The 23,512-nt window shown below is 36.6% G+C and overlaps 1 protein-coding gene across 1 annotated transcript in view; it reads right to left on the reverse strand.

Moving 5' to 3' along the window:
• LOC104608276 (zinc finger CCCH domain protein) overlaps positions 1-23,512 on the reverse strand; it is a 60,158-nt gene that overhangs the window by 27,812 nt on the left and 8,834 nt on the right. Inside the window, exons 3-6 of the mRNA XM_010274209.3 lie at positions 23,151-23,158; positions 6,654-6,829; positions 343-403; positions 129-227 (exon numbers count right to left, since the gene is read on the reverse strand). Of these exons, the coding sequence (XP_010272511.1) occupies positions 129-227; positions 343-403; positions 6,654-6,829; positions 23,151-23,158 (344 nt within the window). The remainder of the gene's footprint in view (positions 1-128; positions 228-342; positions 404-6,653; positions 6,830-23,150; positions 23,159-23,512) is intronic.

The following is a 23,512-nucleotide window of genomic DNA, read 5'->3' on the forward strand; positions in this document are numbered from 1 at the left end:
ATATCGATAAAAATTAAATGCAATTACCAATTATGGAATTTCAAGGAATAAATCCCACAAATAAACCATTTCCTCAATTCAATAAGTAGGAAACAGACTATGAGATGCACTTAAATCTGTGAACTTACAATCTTGTGGCGGTAGCACTCGAATGGTTGCCCGTAACTCATGAATGGCAGATGGAGGAGGGCACGCTGTTGGGCGACAGTATCCTGTGTGCATAAGAACTGACAAACACACATAAAAGATCAATATTGGATCCATCAGTAGAATGCAGGCTATCAAGTTTGCAACCTATAGACCATCCAAATATTCTATATTCTTCTGCATAAAATTGCTTACCAGCAACAAGATCCGAATCATCTGTGTAAATATCTGTCCCCCATAATTGGCCACCTCTAACCTGCACATATAAAACCAAATTAGTATATAAAGTAGACATTTGAATATATATATGTTAGACTCTACAACATATTTGGAAGAACATTAAATTAGTACTCAGAATAGAGATATTCGGAAGAACATTTACTAGTCCAGTACTGTTGGTTGAACAACAAACAAAAAGAACAAATTTTATAACCTTTAAACCCAAGGTCTCTGTAATTCATTTTATTTTTATTACAAAATTTCTCATACTTAGATCTGTTATGGGCAAGAATTCCAAGGAGAATATCAGCTTTAAAACACCTCCTATCATTGAGTTAAAGTTGCAAATAGCGCACTAATAGGAATCACACTAATTCCTTTAGACATTAGCAACAACTCTCAAAATGCTAAGGTATTAGTAGCTAGAAGAATACACCATGCTTTTCTCTTTCTTGGAGGTGCAAGTCTGTATAGGGAACACTGGAATTATATAGCATGGCCTTAAGTATGTCCAATGAGGGTGTGAGATCCAATTAGGGTTTCCATTTTCTTATGATTATAGTTTAGCACTAGATATACTATCCCTATAAATGTAGAAATGAATAGGGAAAAAGACTTGAAGTGAGATGTAAAAGTGTGAATTTGGTTGCATAAGTTGCTGTTTAGAAAAATAAAATCAATGGATTTACTCTAAACCTCTATTCTGAAATATTAGAGCAGATTGATTGCACACTTCCTGGAGCACCACGGACATCACCATCATATCGATGACATCAGTAGTCGAACAGTCAACCTGCAGCCCATTTTGATTTTAGGGTTATTTTGGAGCAGGTTGCAGGCCTGACGAATTCATCTGCTATATTTTATTGATTTTATACCAAGAAAATTAAAAAAAAATAATATAGATTTGATTTTAGTGACTCATACACTTTCAAATGTGAATTTTTCTGAATGGGATCACTTATACTTGACCTGAATCATATTTGAAGCACAATGAAAATGGTTTCATAATTTTATGATGTGTCATGAATAATTTGTAAAATTTTCATTGTACCTATTGTGCTGCCAAATTTTTCATATTTGGAGCAACTCCCAAATTTTCATGGTTTCATAACTTTATGCTTTAAATAAAAAGTGTGTACAAAGACAAAAATTCCCTTAATCGGGTGGCCAGTGCTCACAACCTAAAAAGAAACAAAACTGCTACTCTAATAACTTCTAACAAATAAGTTGTGGTCCCGGCTAACTAATTAAACGAAAAAAAAGAAATAAAGATATCAAGGGAGAAATCAATCCAATAACAGCAAAAACCCTCAGCACAAAATACTAAAATATTAAACACAATATTAATTAAAAGTATAAACTTAAATTTTAAAATAAATGCTTAAAAAACCTATTATCTCAAATTAAAATACATAACATATTAAACATATTCAAGCATGTAAACTCTTAATCTCCTTATTTTTCCCCAATTGCATTAATGTGATGTTAAACATTACTTATCAAAAAAATGTTATGTTAAACATTATGAATTCCACAATATGGCTTTCTATCAAGGCTACTGGAAAATCATAAAATTTGATTTGATGGAGGTTTTATTGAATTCCACAATATGGGGGAAAATTTTTTTATCAATAATATGGGGGAAATTTCACTAGGAGCACATGCAACCTTTCTTGCCCAAGTGCCTAATAAGGAAGAAGTCAAAACTCCAAAGGATTATAGGCCCTAAGCCTTGTGTGTAGCTTGTACAAAATCATTGTTTAAGTCCTGGCTGGAAGATTTAAGAGTATTCTGCCTTTGGTAATATCCCAAAATCAATGAGCCTTTATAGAAGGGAGACAAATAATTAACCACATTATTGTGGAAAATGAGTGTATGGCAGAAAAGCAAAAGCAAGTAGAAGAAGGTTTAATCTACAAATTGGATCTAGAGAAAGCCTATGATAATAGTTAATTGGTCCTTTCTTTTGAGATTGTTGGAAAAAACTGGCCTAGAAGAGAAATGGTGAAAGTGGATCAAAGGATGTACTAGTTCGGCACATTTCTCAATACTAATCAGTGGAGTAGCTAAAGATTTTTTCCCACCTAAAAGAGGTCTAAGGGAAGGAGATCCCATTTCTCCTTTCTATCAATGTTTTAAAACGCGGAGGCATGACACGACGCGTTCCACTACCTAGAGGCGTGAGACGTAGTTTAGAATGCAAGAGGTGTAAGCCTCCTGAACACAAGGAGGAGTAAGCCTCCTTAAGAAGAGGGGGGTTAAAAGGAGGAAGGGGAGGAAGGGGAGATCTCATTTTTTCTTTATTTTTAATAAAAATCTTTTATATTAAGAAGAATAAAGATGTATAACATTAGTTGAAAGGGGAGGCGGTCTTGTCGAAGTGGAGGCGAGTGACCCCCAGCCGAAGGGACAGGGGACAAACCACTTTCTTTCCCCTTATCTTTTTTTCCCTTCCCTTTTCTTTTCTTTCCTTTTCTCTTTTTTTGATTTTGTTTTTCTTTCCCTTCCCTTTCTTTCCCTTTCCTTTCCTTTTTTTATTTTTTCTTTTTTTTTCTATCTTTTTATATAAGATGTGCATGAGGCACATGAGGTGTACGCCTCTAGCACGCCTCATGAAAAAAGTTAGAGGTGTCAGCGCCTCTAGCATACGCCTCAGGGCATTTTGGGAGTGCCTCGCCTAACACTACTTCCTATTCACCCTTGTGGCTTAGGTGTTAAGCAAGTTGATTATTAGGTTGACCTAGAAGACCAGTTTAGAGGTTAGAGGATAGATAGAAACGAGGTTGTTGTGACTCACTTGCAATTTTTAGATGATATAACCATTTTTTGTGAGGACTATACTGAGCTCAGTTTAAGAAATTAAAATCTTTAGTCAATCATTTCCAAAGGATTTCAAATTTAAAAGTCAATTGGGAAAAGAGTTATGTGGTAGGAGCCAACATGGGAGAGGAAGACAACTGGCTATTGGTGGGAATACTAAGTTGTGAGGTAAAATGTTAGCCCCTAGATTTTCTTGATATGCCTCTGGGCGAAAACCCGAGAATAGATAACTTTTGGAAACCAATTGTAGAAAGATTTGCTAAAAAGTTAGCCATGTGGAAAATGAGCTACATCTCTAATGGGGGGGAATCACCTTGATCAGATCCACTCTAGCCAACTTGCCTACCTATTACTTGTCCACCTGTAGAATTCCGAAAAAAATAGCAAGACAACTAGAAAAAATAATGAGGACTTCTTGTGGGAGCCAGGAGATGAAAAGAAAGATCATCCAATAAAACGGGAACAGGTGTGTACATCTAAGGAACAAGGAGGACTAGACATAGGGAATCTGATTATGAGGAATACAACTCTTCTAGGAAAGTGGTTTTGGGCATTTTCCCCAAATGGAGATAGGTTGTGGCATAGGGTCATTGGAAGTAGGGGTGTCATGGGCCGAGCCAGATTTAGCACTAATGATAAATGCTTTAACCTAGGCCCAGGCCTGGCCTGGCTCGCACCCCGGTCCTAGTTTGCAAGCCCAAGCCCAGCCCTATACAGGCCCGAGCTATGCTTACGAGCTTTTCTAGGCCTATGACATCCAATAATAAAACTTTAATCATTTCAATTTTTTATTTTAAATTAAATAAAATAAAATGTAATATATGCAAAAAATATGGCACAAGCCCAAGGTAAATTGGGCTTGGCTAAGGTGCTAAGCTTTGGGCCTATGCACATAAATAGGCATGGGCCTCATTTAATTCTTATAGTTGGTTTGGTTTGGCTTGTCTTACCTACCCTTTTATAGATGAAGACAAGGCCTTCATTCCCATTCTTGAGCAATGCGGGACTTGGAACAACACTAAATAGTGAGTGCTACCATTGAGTGTTTTTCCAATTCCCACATTGCTTAGGCAATGAGAATCAAGGCCTCATCTTCATCTATACAAGGCCTTGTTCTAGGAGGACAATTTACATACTTGAGTTGGCTCAAGTGTTCACAGATATTGACATGTGTCAACTAATTAATATTTATTTATATGTTAAAACTTAAATTTTTTATATCTTATAAAAATAATAAACATTTTTATAACTTAGGCAATGAGAATGAAGGCCTCATCTTCATCTATATAAGGCCTTGTCTAGGAGGACAACTTACATACTTGAGTTGGCTAAGTGTTCACAGATATTGACGTGTCAACTAATTAATATTTATTTATATGTTAAAACTTAAATTTTTTTATATCTTTTACAAAATAATAAACATCTTTATATCTTATATATATATATATAATATAATGTTATAATATATAAATATATGTTATATTATATTACGGGCTAGGTTGGGCCCGGGTTGGGGTTAAAGTGTTGGGCCCAAGCCCGGCCCAAAATTTTTCAGGCTTGATGTGGGAACACAAAAACCTTGGCCCAGGCCCAAAAATTTGTAGGATGGGTCAGGCTAGGTTTCCAGGTTGGGCCAAGAATGATCACCACTAATTGGAAGCATTAACAATGTAGCAACAATGGTTGGGATGCAAAACTAGCACCTCATGTAGCTTCAAACTTTCCGTGGAAAGCAATTTTTGAGGTATTGCCAACCTTTCTTAATTTCATTCATTTTGATGTGGGATGTGGGAACAAAGTCTTATTTTGGGAAGATAGTCCACTTGTCAAACTATAAGGCTGATTTCCAAGTTTGGCTTGTCGTCAGAACTTGGTTTAAATGGGAACTTTGGTTTCAGAAGGGGTTTGAGGGTCAATGAATGTGACTCCCTAATTCTCCCACTTCCAAACTTGGAAATGGTTCTTCTAGGATCAAACTCCTTGGACAGTAGAGTTTAGTCTCCCTCCCCTAATGGCCTCTCTTGTGCTTCCTTTTTTAACCTTCTTATCTGCTCAGAACCTATGAGAGATTTTTCTGATGAAAGAAATTTGGTGCAACCCAATCCCCCCTAAAGTGCAAACTCTTTGTTGGGAAGTGTTCCTTGAAACGATTAACACCCGCGACATGCTACAAAAAAGAAGACCAAATAAATGCCACTCTCTTCATGTGTGTATCCTTTGTATGGCTAATGGTGAGACCCTTCCTCATTTGGTAATCTCCTGCTCTTTAGTGTCTTGTATTTGGGAATACTTCTGTTCACTCTTTGGTTGCAAATGGGCTCTCCAATAGGATGTGGTTAGATTGTTCAACTCCGACTTCTTGAGGCAACAGAAAAAAAAAAAGGGAAGATGTTTGTGGAGGGCAACAAGAACAGATTTGGTATGGACCATTTCGGAAGAAAGAAATCAAAGGATTTTCAATGAGAAGAGTAAATCCAAAGAGAAAGTGATTGAAACCATAAGAGTCATATATGCACATTGGGTAAAAACAATGGAAATCTTCAAAGATGTCTCTACAAATGACATGATAAGGAATTGGAGGGAAGTTGCACAAAAAGATACACATAAAGAAATTGTCAAGATGGAATGGAAACATCTGGAGCCAAATAAAAGGAAGCTGAACATTGATAGCAGCTCTTTTGTCAATCCGGGGGGGGCAAGTATGGGGAGTCTTTAGAAATCATCAAGGAGAAGTTGTGGCTCTGTTCTCAGGACCAATTGGTTATGGAGAATCAGTTCAGGCAGAAAGTATGGCATTTTTACAAGGCTTGAGACTAGCAGTACAATTAGAAGTTAGAGAATTGGAAGTAGTAGGAGACTAACTTTTGGTCATTTCTTGGGTTAAGCAAATAAGCTCAGTACCCTAGAAATATAGATTTGCATTCAGGGAGATTGATCTTCTTGCAAAGAGTTTTAAGTCAAAAAAAAAAAATTAATTCATACTAGTTATTAAGACTCAAGTTCAGCCAAGAAAGAACAAAAATGAGTTTGCATCCTCCTTATTCTTTCAGTCTATAAACCAGTACTCTATGATACGAGTATTGACAAGACATATACAACTAATTTATAAGCTATAAACTTTTAGCAGCCCTAGATTTTGTACAAGTATTGCCTAAACACTATTATCAGCCATCTTGTCAAACATGTTTTAAGCAGTCCTAAATTACTTATCAATTAGTCAACTGATTGGAAATTTTAAATAAATTCTTCTGCCAGGTTAGCAATATTTGAAGATCATCCATATCATGACATAAGGATGTGCATAAATTGTTAAGGACACAATGCCCTTAATTAACTGGGCAAAAACAGAACAGCAACAACTAAAAGCCTAAGCAAGCAAAGGTATAAACCACATGAAACAATCAATCACTCTAATGATCAGTCTAAGATCCCTTGGATATATAAACTTCATAATTTGTGCTTACTTGGCGATTTGTGGCAGTAACATATTCTGCCGGTATTCGAATTTCCAGAGTTGGACCATTATGAGAGCTGTCATCAGTTTTATTTTCTTGGGATGACTCAAACTCCTTCCATAATTTTTTCAGTTCTTGCATGCATTCACCCACTTTGTAAGTGACAGTTGATACTTCAGGTTTACCTGCAATAGGAATGGAACGATTTCAACTATACAAAAATACTGATAAAGCAAAACAATTAGGGAAACAAAAAACTCATTTTCTATCAGCAACAGTAAAAATATTATTGATTACTAGGAATTAAAGAGTACATGAGTAGCAGAAGGAACGTCAGCCTCAACTAACCATCCAATTGTACATTCAGATTTTACATAGACCTACACCTCTCTCCAATCATGCAGATTACAACTTGGCCCAAAACAAATGATTCCTCGTAACCCCTTCTTTTGCTAATCAGTCAACCATTGAATTGGCTGACCTCTGTATACATTGTACTGAAACTGTCATGCTCCTTGTCATCCATTTAATGCTTTTAATTTCATCTCTGTTAAGTCCACATAGCTTCTTCATTATTCAGCAGCCATCCTCTCACCAAGAACTTCATTTTCACCAGTATATATCAAATATCCGTTTCTTTATAGTTAACAATCGATTTTATTAAATATAAATAACAAAGATTTACAAGGCTCATTGGTCATGGTCATTACTATCTCTTCCCATAAAGTGTATATTACAATTGAGCCCAAAAAAAAATCGATTTCTTGATACCCTTTGTTTGGATAATGCATCAGCCAAACTATTTGCTTTTCACTTGTATGTTCCAAACACTTGTGCATCTTAATTTCTTGAGTTCATTTCTACAGGACCAAAATACTCTCTCACTATCTGCAGCCAACCAATTACCACCTTTGAGTCACATCCAACAAGTAGTTTGTTCATATTCTTTGATTATACAGGCCTGTTAACCTTTATTTTATGTGTTTATGAGCTGACCACCTTATTAAGGGTATTTTTGTAATTATACATTCATTCATTAGAGTTAAGAAAACTAATTAGGGGACTGGAGAGAGATCATCAAACTCTCATCTCTTTCTCCCTTCTTCTCTTACTTTATTCTTCCTCTTGTTCTGCATATTTTCTTATTTTCTTCTTACTATTCTTTGATTAAATACTTTTTTCTGCTTTCTGTTTTTCTTCTTTTTATCAGAGCAACCCCAACCTTTTTGCTTTTTCTCTTAATCCCATACACAACCCTTCCATTGGATGTGTATGGAGAGTTGGATTGCTGAATGTTTTTGGATGATTGAAGACTGGTTGGTAGAGGTTTTTGGAAACATATAGAACCTATCCTGAAGCCCAAGAAGGTAATCGGAGATTCAGCCTAAGAACTCTAGCTGGCTAGAGAAGGAATCAACTTAAAGGTCAAGGAGGTTGATCCAGCTTAGTGTTTGGCTCTTGGAGATTGATTCAGGTAAAGAAGGATTCTGACAAGGCTGGTAGAAGTGGCTGTCTTTTCTCCTCTTCTCCCAAATTGCAGGGTTGGTGAAAATTCTAGTTTCTTGTGTTTTGCTGCCTGGAAACCTGTAGTGTTGGATTACTTTAATCAGTTTGTGTTTCCAAAAGATTGTTTAAGAGGTTAAATTAATGGAGCAGTTTGGAGTAGTGATGAAATAACCAGAGTCTAGAGTTGATCCAGCAAGGTCTTTAGATACTTAACTAAATGCTGTGACTACAATTAAGCTGAATGGAACCAACTACCTTGCTTATTCACAATCTGTGGGTTCATGTTTGCAATAGAGGGAAGTTGGGCTATCTTACAGGTAGTAATAAGAATCCAACGGATACTGATTCCACCTATGAGAAATGGATGCATGAAAATCATAGTGTTATTGGTTGGTTAGTTTACACTATGCAACCTCATATCAGTCGGCACTAGTTGTGGATGGATTCAACTAAGGAAATCTGGGACAACGTAACAGAAACTTGCTCTCGAAAATAGAATGTGGCCAGAGCCTACAAGTTGAAGAAAGATGTGAATGGTCTAAGAAAGGGGGAGAAAAACTATAGGCTATAGCTGTGTATTATTCTATGTTGAAGTCCCTTTAGCAGGAGATTGATGCGAAGGAAACTATTGTGTGAAAAAGGATGAAAGATATTGAGACTTATAGAAAGCAGGTAGAGAGGAACAAGGTCTTTGAGTTTCTTATTGGACACAACCCTGAATATGACATTATTAGATAGATATATTGACAAAGGATGAGGTGACACTATCTCAGGCATCTGTAATGGTTAGTAGTGAAGAGAATAGGTAGCAAGTACAGTTGCAAGGGCCACCTATTGATCACTTCGCATGCTGGGGTGAAGTCCAAGGGGGCCAATGAGAAGAAAGAGGTATGTGAATAGTGTATGAAGACCAAGCATACAAAGAACACTTTCTGGAAGTTACATCCACAACTTTTATTGGTAAGATTTAGGAACAACAATAATAGTAAAATGACTGGGAAGAGTGGGAATGCTAATGTGGCTACTATACCAAAGGGTGAAAAGGATCTTGTGATGAGAAATCAGATATAGAGTAACTTGCAATTGTAAAAGAAAAACTTTAGAAATATGGACTTATTGATCATATGGAATCCGTAGTTGCAGCTTCCAACTCTTCAGGTAATGCCTCTTCATCCACCATTGCCCACACAAGTATTCACACCTTTGCAAATCATGCAACTATTTCAGATAATCATAGAACCCCTTTTTATTGATCAATAACTTTGAAAGAATTTCATTAATTAAAATGCTTTAGGATACAACAAGAAGTTGCAAAAGAAATCAGCTTAGTAAGCTGACCCAGAACAGAATTACAAATGTGCCCAAAACATATATGTTCTTTGAACCCCTTGCTTTGCTAAGCTATCTGTCAAACTGTTGGCAGATCTCCTAACCCATCCCACCTGGATTGACATGTTCCTTGACATCCATTTAAATCTTCTGAAATCATTCTTCAACTGCCATGTCACCCCTTCCCCTTTCTGCAACCATTTTATCACAGTTTTCGAGTCTCCCTCGATGATCACTCTATTAATCCCCAACTCTTTAACCTTCTCAACCCCATATGCTGCAGCTAGAAACTCTGCCCTTGCCACATCACCCTCCTCCACAGGACTGGAGTACAGAGCAATAATAAATCCATTTTCATCTCTAATGGCCCCTCCAATACCTGAAGGGCCTGGGTTACCCACACAACTCCCATCAAAGTTCAGCTTCTTCCAACCATCTTTTGGAGGGGACCAAGTCTCAAAAAACTGCCGTCTTGTAGATGATGAAGCAGCAATAAGTCCCCAAACCCTGAAAAAGTCTTCGACCTTAAAAGCTGAAAACAGCTTCAAGCTTTTTACCCAATGTGCCACCCTCAATGTTATTGTTTCAACTAAAGCTTCCTTGCATTTTTCTTTACTTTCAAATATTCTATCATTTCTTTCCTCCCAAATGGTCCATCAACAACTAAAGCTTCCAGTGCTTATAATCATATGACCAACATATCTAACCTTTTTAACTCTTACCAACTTCTGTTAGGTCGCGACAATATCCCTTGTTGATGGTTCTCTTACCCCTATTTCTGGCAAGGGAAACATCAGGACCTCAGACTCCCTTACCCCATCTTCTATCCTTCATGTTTCCAAGCTTAACACTAATCTTCTTTCTATTAATAACTTAACAAAATCCTTGAATTGCATCATAACTTTCTTTTCCATTTATTATGTTTTTTAGGACCTAAAGTCTAGGAAGAATATTGAAAGTGGCCATGAGCAAGGTTCAAAATATCAATACAGGTCAATATGCCGGTAGGAGTGTATTGGCCTGTATTGAAGCTCTCTCTCCTTTTTTTTCTTTGAAACTGGTTCAGAGGGGTCGGTTTAAGGATGGTCTACCCCCTAAATCAGGTCAGACCCTAATACGACCCCTGTAGGGGTGTATTGTTAAGCCACTGATATGATAGGATACGCCCAATACAGGGCGTAAGGTATCGAAATTTTGAACCTTGGCCATGAGGCGAATGGGATATACTTGCTAAATGTGCCTGAAAATAGCTTAGTACAACCTCAACAATTTGCTTTGAAGTCTATTTCATTAGAATTGGATAATCAAATCATGTCATGTAATCTTTGTTTGGGTCATCTTTCTTTTTCTACTTTGAGGAATTTGTTTCCAAAATAGTTTAAAAGGAATAAGCTTGTTTAGTCTTCATTGTGAGTCATGTGAACTCTCCTAGCATTATAGAAATCCATATCCATTAAGTAACAAAAGATCTTTTCCTCTTCATACTATTCATTCTAATGTGTGGGGGCCATATCATTTATTGCATTAGGTGGCCATATGTATTTCATACTATTTATTGACAATTTTTACAAATATACTTGGATTTATCTAATACATTCTCATGATGAAATTCCAAAAATTGTGCAACATTTTCATGAATTTGTTCTTACCTAGTTCCTATACTTATACTCTACAACAAAACGGAGTACAAAAAGGAAAAACCATCATATTGTTAGAGTCACCTAGAGCATTCTCTTCATATCCCAAGTTCCAATGATGTTTTGGGGGGATGTACTGCCACCTATCTAATCAATCATATGCCTTACTAGGTTTTGGGTTTCAAGTCTCTCTTCAGCCTCCTTTTTCATAGTGGTGATCTTTCTCTCTTCCTCTTCATGTCTTTGGGTGTAGTTACTATGTCCACATCCTTGGATCTCAAAGGCATAAATTCAAACCTACAGCCCATAAATGCATTTTCTTGGGTTATGAATCCACAAAGAAGGGCTATTGTTATAATTCTGTCAATGAAACTCGGTTTTCTTCTATGGTTGTCATTTTTGCAAACTCTGTTCCTTTCTATAGTCTTCCCCCTAAGGGGGAGCATTCCATTGAATTATTTGATCTCCCTCTTCTTACTCCCACCTTAGTTTAGTCCCCTAATCACTCTTCTACTACTCTTGTTGAGTCTTCACCTTCTATTCTTGCTCCACCTCCTCCTCTTACTCCTCCTACCTTCATTACCAGTGTTTTAAAAGCGCAAGGTGCAAAAAAAAGTGCAAGGGGCATTTTCCGCCAAAGGCGCAAGGCACAAGATGAGGCGCGTTCCTTTTTTAAGCAAGGTGAATAAATGCAAAAAAAATGCCAAATTCTTTTTAAAAAATGCAAAATATTGAATTGAAAAATAGTAAAGCACATTATTAATTAAAAAATATACCACAAATTAAAATATATAAACATTACATGAAAAACATATTTAAATGAAAATTTAAAAATAAAGCACATTATTAAATGCAAAATACATATTAAAGCACATTTTGCGCCTGAGACGTGAGGCCCATGCCTTTTTTGAAGCAAGATACAAAAATGCCAAAAAATTTTAAAAAATGCAAAATATTGAAAATAGTAAAGCACATTATTAATTAAAAAATAAATGTTTTTAAAAAAACCTATTACCTCAAATTAAAATACATAAACATAACATGTAACATATTTAAATGAAAATTTAAAAATAAAATCAAGCATAACATATAGAACATATCAATTATGTAAACTCTTAAATCTCTTTATTCTTTTACAAATGGATTACTTCAAATAGCTAATGTGATGTTAAACATTATGCATTCCAAATTCTACAAGCCGCCTTTGTACCAAGTCCCTCGAGGCAAGCCTAAACAAGTCCATATCAGGGTCTTAAATTTTTAAATTGTAATCCCTATAAAAGAAAAGGATTTATAACTTTTAAGTGTCTTTTAAAAATATCATGTATTAGGATAAATCAATGAGCAACATTGCAAATATGGGGTTTTCAAAAAAAAAGCACAAAAAAATAGAAAAAAAAAGCATAGATTTTCAAAAGCTGCACAACTTGGCTGAAGTGCAAGGCGCATACCATAAAATGTGCCTCACCTGTGCACCTAGGCACACCTTTTAAAGCATCGTTTATTACTCCTTACATCATTTAGAGGTGGTACCAAAGGCAAAGACACAGGCATGAATAAGTTGTTCCCATATCATCAATTCAGCCTCTTGCACCACCAATTACTGAAGGATGACAAAATAAGCATCCATTACTCCAGCCCCATCTTACACCTTTCCAGACCTTGACCTACTCAATGCTATAAGAGAAGGTAAAAGTAAATGTGCAACTCACAATATCTCCAAGCTCTCTTATAGCTTGATTTCTCCATCCTATTATTGCTTTCTAGCCTTTGTTTCTTCTCAACCCATCCCTAAATCTGTATCAAAAATCTTGTCTAAACCAGAATGGAAGGACGTTATGACAATTGAGATAGAAACATTGCACAAAAACAATACCTAGGAGATTGTCGACTTGCTAGAAGGGAAGGAACCAATTGGTTGTAAGTGGGTTTATACTATTAAGTACCATGCTGCTGGTACTATTGAGAGATTTAAGGCTCACTTGGTGGCCAAGGGGTATACTCAAATATGGCATAGACTACTTGGAGCCCTTTACTCCAATAGATAAGATGGCTTCCATTAGGATTCTCTTGTCCTTGGTAGCTAGTTTTGACTGGGCCCCCAATTAGTTTGACGTTAAGAATGCTCTCTTAAATGAGGATCTACATGAAGAAGTTTATATGCTTCTTCCTCTTGGCATGCATGGTAAGGAAATGCAGGGAAAGGTTTGCAAATTAAAGAAGTCTCTTTATGGACTTAAACAATCCCCTAGAGCATGGTTTGAGAAGTCTCGTGCTACTATTGTTAGTTTTTTTACTTACCCTCTATTAAGAGGAGAGATTCTTTGGTGACTTTTCACTAGGGGTGTTCAATCAACCGAAAACCAAACCAAGTAAGCAAGTTCGGTTTGGTTAATTCGAATATCAGTTCGGTTCGGTTTTGTTTTAAAAAAAAAATCGGCTTTTTGTTTCGGTTCGGTTTGGTTGAGATTTTCAACTGAACTGAACCGAAAACCGAATTAGTGTTTATTTAATGAAGCATATTAAATATTTAATGTGATCTATTTAATACTTTATGCTAATTAATTATTATATTTCCCAATGACCAATTTAACAATTTCCCAATGGGCTTTAATTGTTTGTGAATAACTATTAATTAATAATTGTTAATTAAAACCTAGACTAATCATTAATTGTTCATTAATTTTTTTTTTTTTTGAAAAATGCCCAATTCGTCAATTCCCCATTTGTCATAGGGCTTTGGGCATAGCTTTTAATTAATAATAGCAAATTAATTAAAACCATTGGGCTTTGGGATAATCTAACTTTCAATTAATAATAATAGTCAATTAATTAAAACCATTGGGTTTTGGGGCCATTTTAGCTTTTAATTAATAACACTTATTAATTATACATTATTTATTAGTTGTTGATCAATGTTTGTCATTTATGTGGAATTAGGGCCCAAACGAACAAAAAACCGAACCAAACCAAACCTAATTCGGTTAGAGTCGGTTCAATTCTGAACTCTAGTTTGGTTTGGTTCGATTGGAGAAAATGGTCAAACCGAATAGTCAATTAGGTCCTCAATTCTAACCAAACCGAACCGACCGATTGTACACCCCTACTTTTCACATTGATTATGTTGATGATATTGTTGTTTCTGGAAATGTTTACAAGAAGCTCAAAGCCTCAAGTGGTTCCTTAATACTAAGGTTGAGATTAAGGACTTTGGAGGGGGGGGGGGGGGTTGAAATATTACTTGGGAATAGAAGTTGCTCGGTCCAAAAAAGGTATATTCTTTCCCAACAAAAGTATGCCCTTGACTTTCTTTCTAAAACTAGTAAACTTGAAGCTAAACCTACATCATCACCTACAAATCTGAACCACAAGCTTTCAACCAATGACGGTGAATTATTGGCAGATAGGGAAGTGTTTCAAAGACTTCTTGGGAAGTTATTATATCTTTGCATGACACAACCCGATATCTCTTATATTGTAAGCGTGACCAATCAATTTATGCATCCTCCTAGAAACACATAGATGCAAATTGGTTGGGTTGCATTGATAATAGGAGATCTACTTCTTATTATTGTATACTAATTGCAAGTAACATTGTTTCTTGGAGGAGTAAGAAGCAATCTGTAGTGGCTAGATCATCAAATGAGGCAGAGTACAGGGTTATGGCCCATGGTGTATCAAAGCTTTTGTGGTTTAGATCTCTCCTAGAGGAATCGGGCATTGCCTATGAAAGCCAATGATGTTATACTGTGATAATCAAGCAGCTATCAACATTGCTCAAAATCCAATCGAGCATAACAAAACAAAGCATATTGACGTAGATAGACGTTTCATATGAAAGAAAGTAGCATCAAGGGGAGTGTGTCTGCCATTTATTGCCTTTGAAGAACAATTAGCAGATGCCTTGACAAAGGTAGTTCCTAAGGCAAAGCTACAACATTATGTAAACAAGCTAGGTATGATTGGCATCTATAATCAGCTTGAGCAGGAGTATAGAAATATTGGGCCAAATGGGTCCTAAACTATCTTTTATTACTTGTCCTTTATTATTAGTTATCTTTTATGCATGATTCTTAATTTTGATATCAATGGACATTTCACCATGTAGAGATGGAAAATTTTAGAGATACTTCACTCAATTCGCTAAGATATTTGGAAAGTCTAAAAATTTTAAAAAGATTTCTAGAGACATGTAATTAGTTGATAAACCTTCAAGGAATCATTACAAAATACATAATTGCACATTTAAGGCTCAAAGAACCATAAGAACAGAACTATATAAGTCAAATAAGAGAAAATTGAGAGAATAGATATCTTACTCTCTGTCTCCCTTTTAGGTTTTTTAGCTATCTTCTCATCATTAAATATGTCAATTACTTGCCATTTTGACTTTTGTCTTTTTTGTTACTATAATTTTTGGTTAGTTTGAGAATACTCTTTTCTAGCTATATGCATGTTACTTTTTCTTTAGAATTATGGTGACTTAGTAAGTGAATCATAGCAAAATAGTAAGCCAATTATGAATTACACAGCTACCAACTCCCCATTGTTCTTATAAGAAGATATTTTTAAGAAAAATATGTTGATTTTTTTTATTTGCAACAAGAAAAGAGATACAATCATTAATTAGAAAAAACAAATAGAAATCAATTATCCTCTGCTATCCCACCCATCCCTTGTATTTATAGGGATACAAGTCGGGCAGGTCGGGCCAAGTTTATGGTCAACCCAAGCCCAACCCTGAAATTTGGGCTTAAGGCCCAAACCCGATGAACCCACTCTAAAATTATACATGTATGTATGCATTTATGCAAATATATATACATATATGTATTTCTTTTGGTAAAACATATATGTATATATGTAAATATGTATGCAAAAATTCACATATACACATATGTATGTATGAATTTATATAGTTGGGTCGGGCTCGGGCCAGACTCGAGCTACCTAAGTTCTAGGCCCAGGCCTGGCCCGAAAAATAAAAAAGCCTAAGAACCGAAAATCCAAGCCCAACCAATGTAAAATTTCGGGCTGGGCCGGTTTGGGCTCAGGTTGGGCCCGCCCAAGTAGCATCCCTAGTATTTTACAACGGCTACAGCATAGCCCAAAAAAATTGTTGTCTATTAACTCCCTGCTTGGCCAAACCACCAGTCAGGCTATTGACTGATCTTTGTACCCAATGAACCTCAATCTGCATATCCTTTGAGAACCATTTAAAACACCTACTTTCATTTCTGAAACACCCAGCTGTCTTCATCCCATCTAACAACCAACCAATTACCACTTTAGAATCACCTTCCACAATCAGACTTTGTGCTCCCAACTCCCTAGCTTTTTGCACTCCAACAGTTGTTGTTTTCATTTCTGCCGTTACTGAATCCCTTTCACCTATCGTACATGAATACATTGCAAGAATATTTCCACTCCCATACCTAATTACTCCCCCATCTCCAGATGGCCTGGGATTGCCTACACTGCTACCATCAAAGTTTAACTTCCACCTACCTCTACCTGGTGCTGTCCACTCCTAATACATTTTGGTTTTTTGGAAGAAGTTGCAACTACCCCCCCCCCAACCAATTATTGAGTATGTCAATCAGTGTAAAATCTACAAACAATTCCACCGTCCTCACCCATTGTGCTACTCTTATAGTAATGTTTTCTGTCAACACCTCTACGCTCCTTTCTTTTTCTTCAAATATTCTTGTGTTCCTTTCCTCCCACAAGGTCCATGACACTACAGCCCTAGTGCACTTCCACAATTTTTTTTGATAAATCCCTTGTGCACTTCCACATTAACCATCCTTTTTTCTTTGAGCACCTGATCAAGGAAACATCAAACAATCTACCCAAGCTAGTAGGAGCCCACCTGCATCCAAAGAGGGCAGTAAACCAATTCCAAATACAGCAAGCCAACGGACAGGATATCAAAAAGTTTTTAATAGTATTCTAAAATTTTAAACCTTAAACATCAGTGGTTTGCAATATCATTGGCATACCGGTAAAATATCAGAGTATCAGACATATTTGGGAAAAAAAGATTGCCAAAAAATACCATATCGACACCTAGCAAAAGGGGATATTTCAGATATTGCAAACCATGCTTTTGTGTTAATGGGCCTTGATTATATGGACCTGTTAAGCTTTCTTTTATGTCTATGAGCTGGTCGCCCCACTAAGGCTATCGCTGTAATTATACCATACATTCATTAGAATTAATAAAAGTAATTAGGGGACTAGAGAGAGATCATCGAACTCTCATCTCCTCCACTCTTCCCCTAGCTTCTTCTTCTTCTTCCTCTTGTTCTGCATATTCTCTTATTTTCTTCCTAATATTCTTTGATTAAATTCTTTTTACTGCTGTTTTATTTTTCTTCTTATTCATTCCAATAGCTCTCTACAATCCCTGAATTACAGCCATCAGTTCTGCCCTTGATGAATCTCCCACTCAAATTGGACCCAAGAAAATTGCAACCACATAACCCTCTTGATCTCTAAAAAGCCCTCCCACCCCTTTTTAGGCCACAGATTCCCAAGGCTACTGCTTTCAAATTAAACCTTATGAATTTTCTCTCTGTCAAAACAATATTCAAGAATGACAAGATTCCCAATACCTGCACAATAGGTCAAATAGTACTTACATAGTGATCATGTGGTCTCAAAACCTATGCCCACACATATTTTATTATATGGCAATTTAAATCGACTAAAGAAAAAGCAATTTTCAATTCAGTCATTATTATTAAATAAGTGGCCCCTTAATTTGATAGTGGGTCCATTTTTTGAGACAAATCATTCATAGAATGGATTTAGGAGGTTTTAGAAGTTTAAAAAACTAATTACTAATATAATCTGCTAGAGAACATTCTTAATTGGTTTAAGTTGGCCAAGAGATCAATTTAGAGAAACCACACTACTTTTTTTATCAGCAACTTAAAGAGAATTATTAGAACTTAAAAAGAGAATAGTACAACAAGAAGTTGTTAGAGATACCACCCAAGACAGCAGGGAGCCCCACTACCCAGCTAACATTGAGCCCAAAACAAATGATGTCTATTCACCCCTTGTTTAGACAAGCCATCCACCAAACCATTAGCAGACCTCCTCACCCATCTTAACTGGACTTGCATATGTCTTGACAGCAGCTTCAACCGTCTGAGATCATTTCTGAATTGCCATAATACCCCTTCTCTTTTTTTAAGCCATCCAATGACTATTTTAGAATCTCCTTCTATTAATCTTGCAATCCCCATTTCCTTGGCCTTTTGCACCGCAACAATAGCCGCCAAGAGCTCAGCTCTCACAGAGTCATCCTGCCCAATAGGCCCCAAAAACAAGCCACAAATGATCCCATTCCCATCCCAAATTAATCCAATTCTGGAGTGACATGCATTACCAAAACTACTTCCATCAAAGTTAAGTTTCATCCAGCCTTCACTTGGGAGAGACCAAACCTCCAAGACCTTTTGATTCCTAGAAGAAAAAACAATCGACCTCCAGTTTCGGAAAAAATCCTCCACTGAAAAATCAGAGAAAAGCTTCAAAGTCCTCACCCAATGAGCAACTCTAACAGTAATAGTCTCCAAGATTACTTCCTTGTTTCTTTCTTTATCCCCAAAAATTCTTAAGTTTCTTTCTTTATCCCCAAAAATTCTCAAGTTCCTTTCTTCCCACACAGTCCACACAATTTCTGCTCTCATGCACTTCCAATTCCAAACTAACGGGAGGGCTCTACCTGCAACCAAATAGAGAGCAGAACCAATCACAAATACAAGCAAAAGGGCGGGAAATAAGGAGATGGATAGCACTCTCACCATTCAACTTACACAAAATGCACCAATTGGGAGCAAACACCAATTTGGCCTTTTCTTTTGCAACAGATCACCCATGTTGATGTTCTCATGATAAGCTTCCCAGTAAAAAGCACCGACTTTTGGGGGGACAGGGGCACACCAGACTTCTTTAATAGAGAAAGGATGGGGAGGGGGAGAGGCCACTAGTGAAGAGAAAAAATATTTACAAGTGATAGATCCAAAGGGACTGAGATTCCACACTCGTTTATCTTCCCTAGACTCATCAAAAACCAAGTTATCCAAGATATTCAAAAGGTTAAACACAACAAGAATTTCAGATTCTCTAAGGTTTCTCACAAACCCTAAGTTCCAACCCTCCCAAGGGGAAGAAGAAGACCCAAAGAAATTAGAAACGGGATTATCTTCAAGGCTTGAGAGAGCATACAATGAAGGGAATACCACTTTCAAGGGAAGATCCCCAACCCACCCATCTTCCCAAAATTTGATCCTAAAACCAGAGACCAAGTCATACCTGATGTGCTCAAGGACTCGAGGATGAATACCACGCACTGCTTTCTGCAATGTAGCATTGTCAACTCTATGCAGAATACCAGCATCCCAGCCATTCCTAGAAAGCCCATGAATACCAGCATTGTTAGCTCGAGACCACTTTATGCCACAATCTGCCATTCTCCAGGGGGAAACACCACAAGCACTTGCTTAAAAGTGCAGTGTTTTCCTTCCTAATGTTTCCCAGACCACCCACCCTCCTCCTTCCTTTTGACCACCTTCTCCCACCTAACCAAATGATCTTCTCTTCTATCTCCAGGCTCCCACAAGAAGTCTCTCCTCAATTTTTCTATTCACTTTACAATTGCTTGAGGCATACTAAAAACAGGCATGTAATAGACAGGGAGGTTAGCCAAGGTGGATTTGATCAAACTAATTCTCCCCCCTAAAGAGATGTAATTCCTTTTCCAACCAGCAAGCATTTTCTCAATTCTCTCCACCACAGGGTTCCAAAAGCTGATAGACCTCGGATTGCCACCAAGAGGTAAACCTAAATATTTTAAAGGCCACACACCTCTCTCACACCCCAAGATCTCCACAAATGAACACAACTCCTCTTCGATAACATTTATACCCACCACCGCACTCTTATTCCCATTGTTTCTTAAGTTAGACATTCTTTCAAAGAGGCTAACCCACTAGCTTCAAGACTTCTACCCCATTAGTATTTTCCCCCTCACAAAAGATCAAGATGTCATCTACAAACTGGAGATGGGATACCACCACACTATTCCTTCCCAGTGTTTCCACCTCCCATCCTTTAAAGAGATGCAACTGGCTAGACCTAGAAATCAATCTACTCAGAACCTCTACCACCAAAAGGAAAAGGGGTAAGGGGAAACCACACTACTATCTGCATATATAGTTTCAATATCCCAAAATGTTAAATGTTCCACTTTTGAATAACTAAGAGAATTTCTAAATGAAGTTTAAATAATTTAAGAGATCTACAAGGAATCATTTCCTATCTATTTATCAATGTCCACAAAGCATTTACTAGTCAGTTGACGGCCAGATTGACTAAACCACAAACTAGTCAGTCGATACTCATGACACAGTCACCTAGGATGAGAAAGCATTAACTAGTCAATGTAGTCAACCACAATCTTACTTTAAAATCCTATTTGATTGTTTTTATGATTTTATCTCTAATTATTTGAAATAATACAATAAATGCTTTGATTTTGTTATATGCATTCTACTCAAGTAATTGTGATGGCATATGGTTGTTTGATGGTGTATAAAATACAAATAAAGGCATAAGATAAAAGAAGACAGTAGCCAGGTTCTTTTAAATTTTCTCACAATTTGTATTGTACTGGTACAAGATTTCCACATGCACAAACAATGGGCGAATCAAATGGTCAAGGTCAAACTCTTCTTTCAAAAACAGAGGCTTTAACTCCCTAGCACCTGGCCTTTCTTTTTTATGTTTACAAAACAGAAACTATAAATTAAATGTTCTATATCATTCTATTATTGGATATTTGCAGTTTATAGTAATTTAGAGATTGCATCAATATGTTAAATTTAGAACATAAATTTTTCTGTTGATTATTTGACTAGTCAAAGACTAAATACCAATTAGCCATTGCATTGACTAGAGATAGAGAGGCCACAAATGACTAGTAATCGCCTCATACCATTATTAACACTGCTATTTATGTCTCTATGTGTTTACTGGGGGACATAGTTTTTTTATGAATACTGGGGGGATATAGTTTGTAATCAATGCAACGTTCATCACATTAAACCTCCTTTGTCTTATAGCTACTCCATTGAAAAAAAGCATTTTATACAGTACATGATAGTCATAAGAAACGAAGGACAAATTACAAGTCGTGCACATCCACATTATTTTATTATTAGTAACAATCAAGGAGTTCTATTAATTTGTAACAAGAATGGTTTACAGATTTGCAATGTCATCTGGTCAGTTGTAGGATATCATTCACTGCCTACCTCAACATATTTTACACCATGTTCCCCGTGGAACCAGCCCCCAAAAGAAATGTGATCTAGGAGGTGGTACATGAGAAAATCATCACTTGGTATAATCTTCAAAAGAAAATTCTGAATTAGTGCATCTCTCCTAATATGTGTCCTTTGCAAAGTGAATTGTGAGACTGTCTTACACTTACTAATCTCCTATCCTTTTGTCTTTGCTATTTGGAATTTCCCAGGCTCCCAAAGAAAATCCCTCATAATCTTCTCACAACCATGATCAGGATTTTAAATACTTACAGGAAACAAACAGGTAGATTAACAACGATAGAGTTGTCAAAGTAATACTACCCCCGCAAAGAAATATAGTTCATTTTCCAATTGAAGCTTCAGAATCTATCCACGTTTGGATTCTAAAAGTTGTAGGCTTAAGGATTTTCCTCCCAAAGGTAAATCTAGGTATTTCACAGGACACTCTCCCCTCGCACACCTATCCATTAACATATCTTCCCACTATTGTCTCTTCAGTGTTGACTCCCACTATACAGCAATTCTTAAATTTGGCAATCCTTAAAAACACCTGATAAAGCAATGTAGATTCTGCTCCTTCCACACTTCTATCTTCACAAAAACATAGGATATTGTCAATGAACTCCAAATGTGAGAAATAGCATTCTCCTTCCCTATCCTCCACCCAAATACCAACTCTAGTCTATCCGCTCTAGAGATCTTCTACTAAAAACATTACTAATACTGGTGAAGGGAAAAGGTAAAAGGGGGGTCCCCTTATCTAAGTCCCCTTCACCATAATCAAGTACTGGCATGATTTTAGGCACCCCATTACACATTTCTTCCATTTCTCACCAAAGCCACCTCTCTAAGGCCAAATCCCAAAAAGACCAATCTACCATATCATAGGCTTCTTCTAGGTCTAGCACTCTAGCTTACACATCAAACCTTTCTTCCCCCTTCTCTTTGTGTCTTGTACACATTCATTGGCCACCAATATTTTGTCAATAATTTGCCTTCCTTGTACAAATGGCCCTTGAGATTGGGAGATGATGGAAGGCAACATGTCCTTAAACCTTATGAACAGGATCTTGGAAATTATTTTGTAGAAACCTCCAACCAAATTGATTGCTCTGAAGTCTTTGGAATGGGCCACTTCAAGGTTCGTAGGGATCAAAGCCACAAAAGTTCCATTGGTCCCTACATAATAATGTCACTATCATAGAATTCTTCAAATGCTTCCTTTAGATCAACTTTTATAATTTCCCAAAACCCCTGAAGAAGCCAAAGTGAAACCATCTGATCTAGGTGCCTTTCTCTGCACACATTTGTAAGAATAGACTTATTATGGGCTAGGCTTTTGACAAAATTTGAATAGGCCCGGCCCAATGCCCAAGTCCAAAACAGTGTAAAGTTGGGCCCAACAGGCCACTCGTGAACAGGTCTAGTTATGAATAAACAGCCTCCTAATAACTATAAATCAACAATATTGACTAGAAGACTTCAAATTTCAAAATCTTACAACGAAATACTTCTACCAACGATAATCATCTTGAAGTACAAATAAAATAGAATTAACATAAAGACATCAATATATGGAAAAAACTAGGCCAAGTCAATGGAATAAGAAAAGGCTGCTATGCACAGTCAAAAGATGTTCTCACTGGCTGCAACTTGAATAAATTATCAACAAATATAAGAATATCATGGCTGACCTTGAGATCTGCAAATAAAGAAAAAGAAATAATTAGCATGGTTTAAGCCACAAGAATATATCAAAAGCATATACCATCATAAAAAGAGAAAACTGTTCAAAAAACTGCATAGCATGTTCTCAAATTACCAACTCCTAACCACTGTAGACTAAACAAATGTTGCTTTATTCAAATCCCTGACTAACAAGTGTTAAACAAAGACAATCTTAACACCACCACGTTACTTTTATTTTTGTTTATAATGTAATCTTGCAGGTCCAAACAAAATGCATAATCAAGTATATATGACAGTTAACATATAATAATGAGTAAAAAGCCATAAAGGATTAGAAGATACTGTGACAATGTCTTACAAGCCACTT

Source organism: Nelumbo nucifera, chromosome 1, assembly GCF_055504915.1.
Source record: "Nelumbo nucifera cultivar China Antique chromosome 1, China Antique-T2T, whole genome shotgun sequence".
NCBI lineage: Eukaryota > Viridiplantae > Streptophyta > Magnoliopsida > Proteales > Nelumbonaceae > Nelumbo > Nelumbo nucifera.